This window comes from Battus philenor, unplaced genomic scaffold, assembly GCF_028537555.1.
Source record: "Battus philenor isolate CCGP_79_NKW_IND1 unplaced genomic scaffold, ilBatPhil1.0.hap1 SCAF_30, whole genome shotgun sequence".
NCBI classification, from domain to species: Eukaryota; Metazoa; Arthropoda; class Insecta; order Lepidoptera; family Papilionidae; genus Battus; species Battus philenor.
In genome coordinates, this window is record NW_027181694.1 from 710,171 (window position 1) to 723,129 (window position 12,959).

At 32.5% G+C, this 12,959-nt stretch overlaps 1 protein-coding gene across 1 annotated transcript; it reads left to right on the forward strand.

Moving 5' to 3' along the window:
• The first annotated feature begins 1,953 nt into the window (after nt 1-1,953).
• Nucleotides 1,954-3,593, forward strand: LOC137927329 (motile sperm domain-containing protein 2-like). The gene has a single exon (XM_068771121.1). The coding sequence runs from the start codon at nt 2,027-2,029 to the stop codon at nt 3,395-3,397; it is 1,371 nt and encodes a 456-aa protein (XP_068627222.1). The 5' UTR covers nt 1,954-2,026; the 3' UTR covers nt 3,398-3,593.
• Nucleotides 3,594-12,959: the final 9,366 nt, after the last annotated feature.

Consider the following 12,959-nt stretch of genomic DNA (forward strand, 5'->3'; position numbering starts at 1 on the left):
TTCACCAACCCACACTGATATTTACATTTATCAAATACCCCATGCAAAAGATTATTAGTAAAACTAATTGAAATCTAGATATATAATAACACATTTATAAAGTAAAATAATAAAAATACTTTAGAAAGTTGAATTTTAAGGTCATAACTCCTTAAATTGAAGTTTTACTTGACCCAAACACAGAGGTTTATTTTTAAATATTTCAACGAAATTGTTAATAATTCATACTTAAAATTTGAAAATACAATGTAAATATTTTTAAAATTTTCGTTTCGCATATGGAACCAATGTTTAAAACATGTGTTAAATCTATATTACAATATCATATAAAAATTAAACTTACCTTAATATAACTTGTATATATTTAAATATACAATATGTAGAAATAAAAGGTAATTGTTCCAAACTGTTCACTTTAACGCGGGAATTAAACAACAAATATATACTTACTGAAACGTAGTAAGGAGTAGTTTATTTATATGGTTGTACCAACTAGTGTTGTGTACAGACGCTATATAGCAATAGCAATGTTTTTGCTGCTAAATTTAGCATGTTAAAATTTATTCTTAAGTTTTTATTGATACATTAGCTTTTAAAATTGTTGGTATATTAATTTAATTGGAAAAGTGTATAAAGTCTTTTTTCGAGATATAAACTCTGCAAAGAAACAAGACAAGTACAGGTGTGTAAATAAAAACGTAAGTATTTAGAATAATGACAGGATCTTAAAAATTTAAGGACTTATACCTTTTGACAGCTGTAATAGATAAAGAAATGTACTTAAAAAATATATTGATAATAGGTGGACTTATTCACAATGGCTTCTAAAATTATTATACAATTTATATTCAGAAGCTATTTAAAAAGGGGTGTCTAACCTAGAAAAAAGTAACCAACGAGTAAAACCTTTAATAAATGAAAAGATTATTATTCATTTCATCAAAATTTCCAAAAATCAGAAAATATCAAAAAATGGACTTAATCGCATTGGCTTCTGAGCTGCTCTCAATTAATAATGGCATATAAATAGATAAACTAAGATATTTGTAGTATATGTTAGTAACTTATTTAAAACTAAAGATTTCAAAATAACCTACAGACGTCAACATATAACAATAAACGAAATAAAGCTTATTCAAAGAGTAAATTATACAGAACTAGATACTTAAAGTTAAAAGTAAGTATATACTTATATTAATTAGTTAATCATTACATTGGTTGATTTGTTCAAAATAAAACACTTTTTATTACGTTTAACAAAAATTGATATCTGCTTAAATATTTCTTGTTACTTTTTCGTTTATGCACAAAAGTAAATATTTTCTATACTAATTATTATGTGAAGAGGTAGAAATACACAATTTGTAATCAAATTATATTACAGTTTGCCTTGAATTATAAAAAACTTGTACGATAGCAAATGAAATCTGGTTGAAAAATATTTCAGATATTCATATTTATGTTAGAAATATCAGATCAATTGTATAATAAGATGTTAGTAAACTTTCTATATAGAATATACTTTAATACAATAAAATATATGCGAAAAAGTAAACCTAATATCAGTTATAAATGATTATTTGTTAATTTATTATAAACATTCTGAATGAAAACTATCACGATTTATTTATTAAAGATATTTTAATAACTTTATTTATATTAAAGTTTGATTGTAATATGGGGTTCTTTAATAAAAAAATGACGAATGATTTTAGTTATTTTAATAAATGCAATGTGTATTATATTATTTGGAAATGTATAATAGAACAATATTAAAATTATTACGTGAGCTAAATGATCAATGTTATTAGAAACAAAGTTTTCAATGTTAATTAGCGCATTTAGCGTATTGTTATATGTGCTAATAAAGCTATATTTAGTTTCTACCTTCGTCCGTCTTAACACAGTACCAGCTGACATTTTCAAATGTCATTCGTTCAGTTAGTGATCGTCTTTGTTTCGTATTGATATATAATATAATTGAAGAAATAATTAAAGTGTTAGAAATTATTGGGTGTAAATAAATATGGTCACACCCGGAGATTTGAGATCACAGTTCGAGGCGAAATTAAAAGATTCGCCTAATCATGGTTTTCACACTTTGGACTTGGAGCGGTTGAAAGACGAAAAATACCTTCGTCGTGTACTGAAACACACTGAAGGAGACGCCAAGCAAGCGGTGGAGATGCTTTGGGATATATTCACATGGCGCAAGTCCGTCGGAGCCAACGATATAAATGAAAGCACTATAAGAATGGATTATATTAACGAAGGTATCTTTTTTCCAAGAGGACGAGATATTGACGGTTGTCTTCTATTGATAATTAAGTCAAAAATGCATGTTAAAGGTCAAAAAGAGTTCGAGGAAATCAAAAAGGCAATAATATACTGGTTTGACCGCATAGAAAGGGAAGAAAACGGTAATAAAATCACGTTATTTTTCGATCTGGACGGATGCGGCCTTAGTAACATGGATATGGAATTAACTAACTACCTAATATCTCTATTCAAAAGTTATTATCCATTCTTTTTGAATTACATCATAATATACCAGATGCCATGGGTGATGTCTGCAGCTTTCAAGGTTATCAAGTCTTTACTTCCAGCGAAAGGTGTAGAGAAAATGAAATTCGTTAATAAAGATACACTCAAAGAGTATGTTACACCTGAACAAGCATTAACTTGCTGGGGAGGTAAGGATCCTTATAAGTTCGAATTTGTTCCTGAGAACCGAAGTAACTCGGAAACTACACCAAAGAAAGTTACATTTGCGGAACAGGGTGATAACCAACATTCACCCGGTGAGATGCTACGTATAAGTCCAAATGATACAATCGTATTCAAAGCAGAGAATGATGATATTTCTGGACAGTTCACCATAACTAACATGGATGAGAGTGTTGTATCATTTAAAATTCGAACAACCTCACCTGAGAAATTCCGTGTACGTCCCAGCAGTGGAGTTCTACCAAGTGGAGTATCGCAGACAATTATAATTGTTGTACAAACCGGTTACCAGATGAAAACAGTCACAAAAGACAGGTTTCTGGTGATGTCTGTCCAAATACCAAAAGCGGATCTAACTCAAAAGGAAATCTCCGATATCTGGCAGAATTCATCTGGTAGTAAAGTTGATGAGTACAGACTGAAGTGTAATTTCCCGGAGAAGAGTTTTCAGAAGAACGGAAGTCTATCCGACAAGGGTTTGGAGAAGACAGACTCTGTTACCAACGCTCTGAACAATCTTCAGATGAACTACGAGGTACTGCACCGGCAAGTGAACAAGCTGAAGATGTACCAGTTCCTGACATTGATCCTGACCGCGGTTGCCGTCCTTCTTGGCTTCCTCATCTACAAGAACTCGAATGAACAAGACAGGTATTGCGAAAGGATTTAGCCATTAAATTTAGTGGTATATGATACCACTGTAGATATCAATCACATACTATATGCCTTGGTTGTACTAATTCTAGTTATAAACACTATATTGTACCTTATGTACTGCCAGTTGGTAGTAAAAGTTGATATGTTACATATTGACAAAGAGTAATTTGAGTCAACTTCATCATCAGCCTAGGAATGACATCTGCAAGACTTCCAAAAATTGCAACATTGACCCATCTTGTGTGACCTGAGTTGACTTCTCACAACCTTGACTATGTTGGTCCACCAAACAGAGGGGTTTCCGTTCAGCTTGTATTGCATGAGTGTCCACACCATTTGCGACTTCAGATCAGCAATTCTTCAAAATTTGGGTCATATACTTAGTAAAATATATATTTATATATTAAATATATAGACATGGTTAACTAAACATACATTTTAAGCTGTATTTTATATAAATCTTATAACTTGGTATATATACAGTAAAAATTATATCTACACTTGCTAAGTATTATTCCATATATATATATCAACCAAAAATCTGTTCATGAGTAGTAGGTAACTCTAAAATTAATAATAAGATATAATTATGATCTACTAATAATTTTGAGTTCCCTAACATTTTTATATAAACAAATTTTCTTGCAAAATCAGGTTATCCATCTGTTTACAGAAGCGTTAATTTTTAAATAGAATTAAGATAGTATGACCTGATTTTTTAAAACTTTATGTAGATACCTACTACATACAATATTAGTTGATGTTGGCTTGACATTGATTTAGATAGCCCATGGGCATAAAGGATTTTATTGTGCCCATTCAAATTCATTAAGAAACACCTTTTTAGTAAATTTATAACTGTCGTTTAAAATATACAGCTCAGCACCTGTGCCCATGTAGTCCATGCCTAAATCCAACCTATCTTTCCTCATCAAAGATAAATGACTACATATACTATTGCATTTCTATCAATATCTAACAGTTTTAAATTCATTTTGGTACTTACATATTAACGCCACCGCAGCAAAAATTTACCTAAAAAGATTCCACCATGACACATCACTGTAACCTAAATTACTGATGATTTAATATTTAATGGAATCAGGTGTTACCTCGCGGAAGTCAATCCTAAGTAAGAAAAGGACCAATATTTAGCCACTTCCGCACATGCAATGCATGCAGCAAAACAATGCGAATCACACAACCGCCACCGCCAAATTACTCAACACGTGTTTCACCCCTCCACGGAGCAACTTCAGGAGTTATGATACACCGATTAGTGCCAAACACTGAGTCTAATAAAGTTAAATGCACCATTTTTCATAAAATCAATAAACAAAAACAGCCAAACCTACACCACCGACCTTCTTGTTTTAACGGCTTGATGATAGAATTTTTGCTGCGGTGGTGTTAATACATAAGTACGTTCATTTTATTCAGTATTTAGACATGAAGGATTTTCTTTTGTTAAAATTATAGAATCCTTGTGAAGTTAGTTCAGTTTGCTAGAGTTTGTATAGCAATTATTTATCCTATATTTTAACATTGTCGCATTTAAATATAGATCAAATTTAAAACCGACAGAGAAACGAAAGGCATCTAGCTTAGATTTATTATTATTAGTATTTGAGGTTCCTGCCTAATCTAGGTCCATTTATATTCCACCGAATCAGAACTATAAACATTTTTAATTATTAATGATAAAACAGTGTAATATTAACTTGTATGATTTGAAATACATTTTTGCATTTTTAACAGTTAAACTAATTTACAATTATGTTACTATAATATATTGGCAAAGGTCTCGGGATGTGGTCTCAAATGAACAACTATTAGTTATTAATTATACAGGATGATTGTTTATTAGTGTAAAATCGTAGAGTTTTGAATGTATATAGCTTATTTTACTCAATTAATGTCAAAATAAATTACGTAATAATAATATTCTTTTACAAAATTCTTATTACTACATATTAAAATTAATAATTGTTTATTATCCCTGCATTTTGTAATGCGAAAATAAATTAATGTAACATCTATTAACCTTTTAGTTAATAAATCGTCTATATATTCACTCTTAATGCTTTTAAATTTATACTAATCATCCTGTATATGAATATCTTATGAATAATATAAATATGGGCATTTATTTGTAAGACGCATTGATGTTTAGATATACTTTAAAGTAATAATAACCTAACCTAACCTAACTTTTTATAAACAGAATGAGTTAGCAAAAATATAGTTAATGTAGCAAATTCATTCCGAGACTATTTTAGACTAGAAATCCAATTTATATAATGAACTGACATCTTGGAACTCCATAGTCAAATTACTTTATTTCTATTAAATTCTGAATGTTGTAAAATCAGTTTTGCATCAAATTTCAACAATAATATATATATATATATATATATATATATATATATATATATATATATATGTTGTTGAACCAGCCAGAACAACATAGTGAGTCGACAAGGAGGACAGATGACTGACATAGCATTGTTGAAATATATGGAATGCTGGCTGCTTCCAACATTTACTTTTGGTAATCAATAACAGAGACCCATGTCCAACACAGGACTACAAGTAATGTAAATATAGTCTTTTAAGTACAAAATTTACAAATCTGTAATGTTTAAAATAGATTGTGGTAGATTTAGGCTCCGATCTACCTTCAGAATAGTTAATCAATTTTAATTTCAAGGGTTTGATTTCAGGATCACTGTTCGGACTATATTTTATGTCAAATAAACAAAGAAATTATTTTGTTATGATAATATCAGCTTAGACGTCTATTGCAAGACGTATGCCTTACCTAAACATTGTCTTCATGATTGGTTTTGCGCTGCCTGGATCCAGTGGCTTCCAGTGGCCTTGATTATGTCCTCGGTATATCTAAAGGCCTAAAATAATATTAACTAAGGTTACAGTAGAGATAAAGACATGTGTTATAAATATAACATATATTAAAGATAAAAAATTATTACCAATTTTTTATCAAACAAGTAGTTTTTTTTTCAGATAATGTAAGGCATTGTAATGTATTTATATCATGGTCTAGTCCGAGATTAATCACATATATATTGTAATGTTTATTAATTTTTGTGCATTTAAAAGGAATTGCATATATATAGGGTGTTCAAATTTAAATTCGACCAATATATATTGTATTTTAATTGAATTAATTTTCTTTATATATACAGGCAGCTTCACATGAAAGCCATTTGTATGGTATTTTAATTTTAAACATTCTCATTAAAAATTTCTAGCCATATTTATTTTTATGAGAGGTTTTTAAAATATTCATCTTTTTAATGAACATCCCTTAACAATAGAAGCGTATTTTTGTAAAATCCGTTCTTAGCTGTCTTCTATGGGTTAAAAGGAAGTATATTAAACAAATTTGAAGTCTCTAAGACTTCTGGTTTCAGAGAAATTGTGATGATTCAGTATGTAGATGGAAATATATATTCCCGTATACATAAAAACCATTAATATTTAGAATTTTAATGGAACAATGAATGTCAAAAATAAAAGATTTTCGTAAATATGTTGCTTGATTTAATTTCATATTTAATTAAATTTGTGTATTCTATATATAACATTGTTTCGTTTTATATAAAAAGGTTTTTTTAAAAAAAAAGATGTGATAATAATTTTTACAGACCTAATTTTAAATTATTCAGAGAATTTAAATTTAATAACCTACAAGGAGATATCTAAGAATTAATCATATTTGTTAACAAAATCAGAGATAAAATGTACAATGGCTATGTAGATTGCATGTTTGTATTTATTATCTATATATATAAGATTTATAATTGGTTTCGTAACTGGATTTTTTTTTATCTGTGTTATAAATTATTTAGGTTAAAATGTGTAATTATCTTTGTAAGGTTAATAAGATATGGTTAGATGTAAGGCTAGTTGTAATATAGCTTTTTATATAACAAAATGTTTAAATGCACATATAACTTGATTTGTTCGGATATAATTTCGAAAATATATTTCACGGAAAATAAACATGGCGATGACACGTGTAAACTTTTTTTATGAAAATATTTAGGTTATGTTATACTAATGTGTAAAACATATTTAAAAATTATAAGTTGTTTTTTTTTAATGTCGAAAAATATACTTCTATACAATGTCAGGATATTTTAATTAGTATTTAATACTGTACAAAAAGAGATGGTGTAATATTTATTTGTTTTACATGTAATGGCGGAATATTTTGACAGCTAACTTTTTCGGCGGGAAACAATAAGTCAGTGTCAAAGGTCGAAATATAATAAAATGTTAAATATTTATTACTTTTGAAGTGAAAATGTAATATTTAAATTAGTTTTAAAGCATTCCATTGAAAATCATTTTGGGTCTAGCATTGAAATATATTTTAACTGTTTGAATTAGGTAAAATTTATTGTTTTGTTTTTTAATTGCGTTTTAAAATCAATATCAGGTATGTGTTATATTTATTTATAGCTTAAATAAAAATTTCGTATAAAATTGATGCTGCGTTAGAATACGCTGTGCATTGTAAGATTATATATAACAAGATAATGTTTTGTATTTAAAATATTTAAATTGAGTAATGCAAATGACTGATATAGGTCTTATTAAGATATATTAAAAACATAAGTGAAAATTTAGAAAAATACCATCGTTATTACAGCCGTAGAATGTTCACTGTTTGTAAACGGCTTGCATCCGGCGCCTTTAAGCGATCTTAGCGCCATCTGTCAGACTTGTTTCTACTCGAGAAACTTAAGGTTTCAACGGCTTCTTCTGTGGGTTATGTGGCCTGGTCAATGCTATGTCAGTTTATCAATCCAAAACCTCGAGGATTAGGTGGACCTTATATAGATATCCTTGTCTTTAAGAGAGGCCTGTGTCTAATAGTGGATATTTAACGGCTGAAATGGCGATGTATCGACTAAGTCGCCAGCCAAATATATCTCTCTTATAATTTAATCTGTGTGAAAGGTGTATTTAGTGTAATAAACATAATTGGGTTGAAATATATCGGTGTACTGACGGTTTATTGAAGTTTAAATAAAATAAATGAGTTTTTATAAATGGATTTTTATTTTGCGTATCCCTTTACGATGATATTGGATTTTCAACGACCTTCCGTGACCTTCAATATGTTCATCTAGTGGGGGACCTGCCATAGCATCTTCCGGGTCATGGTCAGCCGAGAACCTTTCGGTCTTAAAGGCCACCAGTACTATTATGCCTCGCCTATTGCCACGTCAAATGAGCAATTCTCCGAGTTACGTCAGTGATGTTTTTTTATTTGGCTCCCGTATATGGAGACCTTTCGTTCCTTCCCTGTTTATATGGGAACAGGGTTTTTTTTTTGCTTATTAATTTTTTAACTTTATATTATTTAATTTTTCTTCTTCCATTCCTGACAATATCTATCTTGCTTTTCTTTCATTCTACAATTCGTTCACTTTTTCTCTTCTACGCACATTACCTTTTATCCATCCTCAATCACTGCAGTTAAGTTAGGTTAGATTTTATATTTATTTTCCTCTTTTTACGTATATCACAGTTATGGATGGTATTGTTTTTTACATTTTGACTTGTTTCTTAATATAATTAAGCCTATTTTACATTTAAGTTATATTTATCACAATTTTTATCAGGAACCTGCAGAACTTGAGTAAGGATTCTCTTCTTTCTTCAATGAAAAAATTCTTCATGATGAGGCGATATTCTCCTCCTCAATCTCTTTCTCCAAGTGGCACTTGTGTCGATTCGAACGTCAGTGATGTTGGTTCAACTAAGTTCAATAATGGCAGTGCTAACAGCGTACAGCTGAGAAGAAATATTAAAGCTACTATCACATTCACCAGCTCGAGGTTGCCATGTGAGAATTTTGCTCCCTGTCATCCGTTGGATTGGCGAGCAATTCTTTGAGGTACGTCAATGACTGGTTCATCTGCAGGTCTCATTGTTCCAGATTCGATCTGGCAATGAAGCTCCGAGTATAGTCTCCTTTATTCTCTGGTTGACCTTTAGTCTTCTCGCCCGTAAAAGACCACGTCACAGATCCTTATGTGATCACCGGCAACACAATGGTCTAAGACCTGTCACCCATTGCCATTTCTGATGTGCAATTCTTCGAGTTACGCCAATAAATGGCGTTTATTCTGCGGGTATCCTTGTTCCAGATTCGATCTGGCAATGAAGCTCCGAGTATAGTCTCCTTTATTCTCTGGGTGACCTTGTGCCTTCTCGTAAAACCCGTAGAAGATCACGTCACAGATCCATATATCATCACCGGTAACACAATGATAATAGTCAAAGACCTATCACCCACAGCCATTTCTGATGTGCGATTCTTCGAGTTACGCCAATGACTAGTTCATCTGCAGGTCTCATTGTTTCAGATTCGATCTGGCAATGAAGCTCCGAGTATAGTCTCCTTTATTCTCTGGTTGACCTTGAGTCTTCTCGCCCGTAAAAGACCACGTCTCAGATCTACATGTCATCACCGGCAACACAATGGTCAAAGACCTGTCACCCACTGACACTTGTGATGTGCGATTCTTCGAGTTACGCCAATGACTGGTTGTTCTGCGGGTATCCTTGTTCCTGGTTCGATCTCGCAGTGCAACTCCGAGCAGTCTCCTTTATTCTCTGGGTGACCTTGAGTATTTTCGCCCATAAAAGAACATGTCACAGATCCATATGTCATCACCGGCAACACAATGGCCAAAGAACTGTCACCCACAGCCATTTCTGATGTGCGATTCTTCGAGTTACGCCAATGACTGGTTGTTCTGCGGGTATCCTTGTTCCTGGTTCGATCTCGCAGTGCAACTCCGAGCAGTCTCTTATTCTCTGGTCGACCATGAGTCTCTTCGCCAGTAAAAGACCACGTCTCAGATTTACATGTCATCACCGGCAACACAATGGTCAAAGACCTGTCACCCATAACCACTTCTGATGTGCAATTCTTCGAGTTCCTGGTTCGATCTCGCAGTGCAACTCCGAGCAGTCTCCTTTGTTCTCGGGTTGACCGTGAGTCTTGAGTCTTCTCGCCAGTAAAAGACCACGTCTCAGATCTACATGTCATCACCGGCAACACAATGGTCTAAGACCTGTCAACCACTGCTACTTCTGATGAAGTACGTCAGTAACTGTGGTTTTTAGTAGAAAAAGTAATTAGTAAAACTTTAGTGCATCATAATGGCAATATATCCTTGGAAAAGAATAAACAATAGATTGGAGGTCACGGAGTTGAGGGCACATAGCCTTAACTTATTCAATAACTTTTTTGACTGACCCCATTATTACTTACTTTTGATTGAAGTTGATGCTTTTAGCCATAAGGCTTTTACAGCTTCATCGGAACTGAGTTCGCGGAGCGGAAGGGTCTGTGAACTTAATAAATAGATTTAAAAAACTTTTAAGTTAAACGGTTTTTTGATACCCATATTGTGGTGGTTGTGGAAAAATATGTACCTAGTCCGCCATATTGGAACGGCGTCCATCTTGAACTTTAAATTTTGACATAATCATCGTGTTTTACTAGTGTAGCCCTTTCATTTGATACCCATATTGAGGGAGTTAGGGAAAAATGTGTAATCCGCCATTTTGTATCGGCGGCCATCTTAGATTGTTGATGTTATTAATTTTATTATATTGTATTGTCGTCTAAATTAAATACGTGTACCAAATTTAAGATCAATCTGACGACGGGAAAGTGCTTAAATTTCAATTTCTAATTTTGATCCAAATAAATTCCGTACGGGTCGAACTAAATAAAACCGTTTAAAAAAAACAGAAGCTGGACAGACGCGTTCCAGTTGATGACGTTCGCACTTAGTGAACCGCTCTACCCGAGTAGAGCTGTGTAGTGTTGATGTTGTGTGTATGCTTGGGACGGCAGCCTGGACCACAGGCGAGCCAAGGATGGATCCGGATCCAACCTCAGTTCGTTCACGCTGTTCTTGTTATTGGAGGCCTTTCGTCGTGGACTTTATTTAGCAATGATTTCTTTATTGTTACCATTTCATTTTCATTCTCTCTCGTTCTTCACAACTCCTATTTCTACATCTTTCATTCACAATCCTTACACGTATCCTCTCTCTTCCTTAGCTACATTCTTGGATATTCTTTAGTTTACAATTCCTTCTTCCTGTTTTTTTATTTAACATTTTTTTAGCTTAATTCCTGTTTAAAACCTCCTTGACAACCTTCCTGCAATAAGCTAGGATTTTTCGGCGGCATTCTTTATCCGGCATTTGAAAGGTGATGGCAGCATTTTCCACCCATTCCTTCAGCTCCACATCACCCTCATATCTTTCTTCTCTCGTTATTGCGTATAATAACAGCTTGTGTGCTACCTTAGGTATCTCAAGTTGAACCGATACTCTATTAAGGTTACCGGAATTGAAGTTCGTTGACCTGTAGGGGGACGCAAAATGGAATAATTAGGTTCAAGGGCCCCCTAGAGGGGTCCGCGGCATATGTTGCAATTCTTATTAAACATAGTTTACACGCAGAGGATATTTATATCGTTACTTACCCACGGATGAACAGTTACTACATGGGTCTACGTTGATGTTAAAAAAATGGACGTCCAAAATTCGTAAGTGTGGGTCCATAAAGATTTATCTGGTTTAAATAGCGAAGAACTAAGATGTTGGCTCAAATTCGTCTACCAATGATGATGGAGATGATGACGTATGGAGGATTGCAATGTCACCATCCGCAACCTTTTTTAGACGTGCAAAGGAATACGACTTGTGATGTTTTGCAAACTTTATGGGATTGTTCCTAGTCAAGGAAGTAGGTCAAGTACAACTACAGCTGTATATGTTGTATGTTATTTGTTATACATTGTATAAGATTGGGATTGACTTTAGTGGACTGTATTTAATTGAAAGGCCTTGGTCCAGAGAATGAATTAATTTATTAAGAATTAATTTTACAAGGAAAGGAAAACACGTGTGCTCGGTGGCGGCAGGGAGCAGAGAGAGAGAGCACAGATAAAAACATATTTTACAAATTCGCCAAACCATAGATAAGATCTTAACTAAAACATTTTTGGTTGGTACTATTGCCAACATACATACAGTTATATCTAAGACGTTTGCACAAAGAAGGACTATACCCGTATAGGTGTATAGTGTTGTGAATGTTATGTAGATTTGCGAAGCGAAGACTACACCTATCCCTCGATTTACACGGTACTTGTTTTACACGTTTTCGCTTTTACACGGTTTTCCAAAAAAGTTTTTTTTTTTTGCTTTTAATAACCGATTTTATTACCATCTCTCATGATGTAAATATTTCTGCTTAAAACATCGAATCGGCACAATTAACTCCGAGTGATGAAAGTAAATTCGAACCTTCGAATCCGAAAAAAAGAATGAGAGTAATTTCTTTTTTGTTCTTCTGTTGTGTTGTATTGTAATTAAATAAATAAAAAAAAAACAGTTTTTCCGTAATATATTAAATATTTTAACTTGTCAATTCATTTTATTTTTATTTCTGTGTACACCTAAAATTATTGAAAAAAATCACAACTGTTAAATAGCAAATTCAGG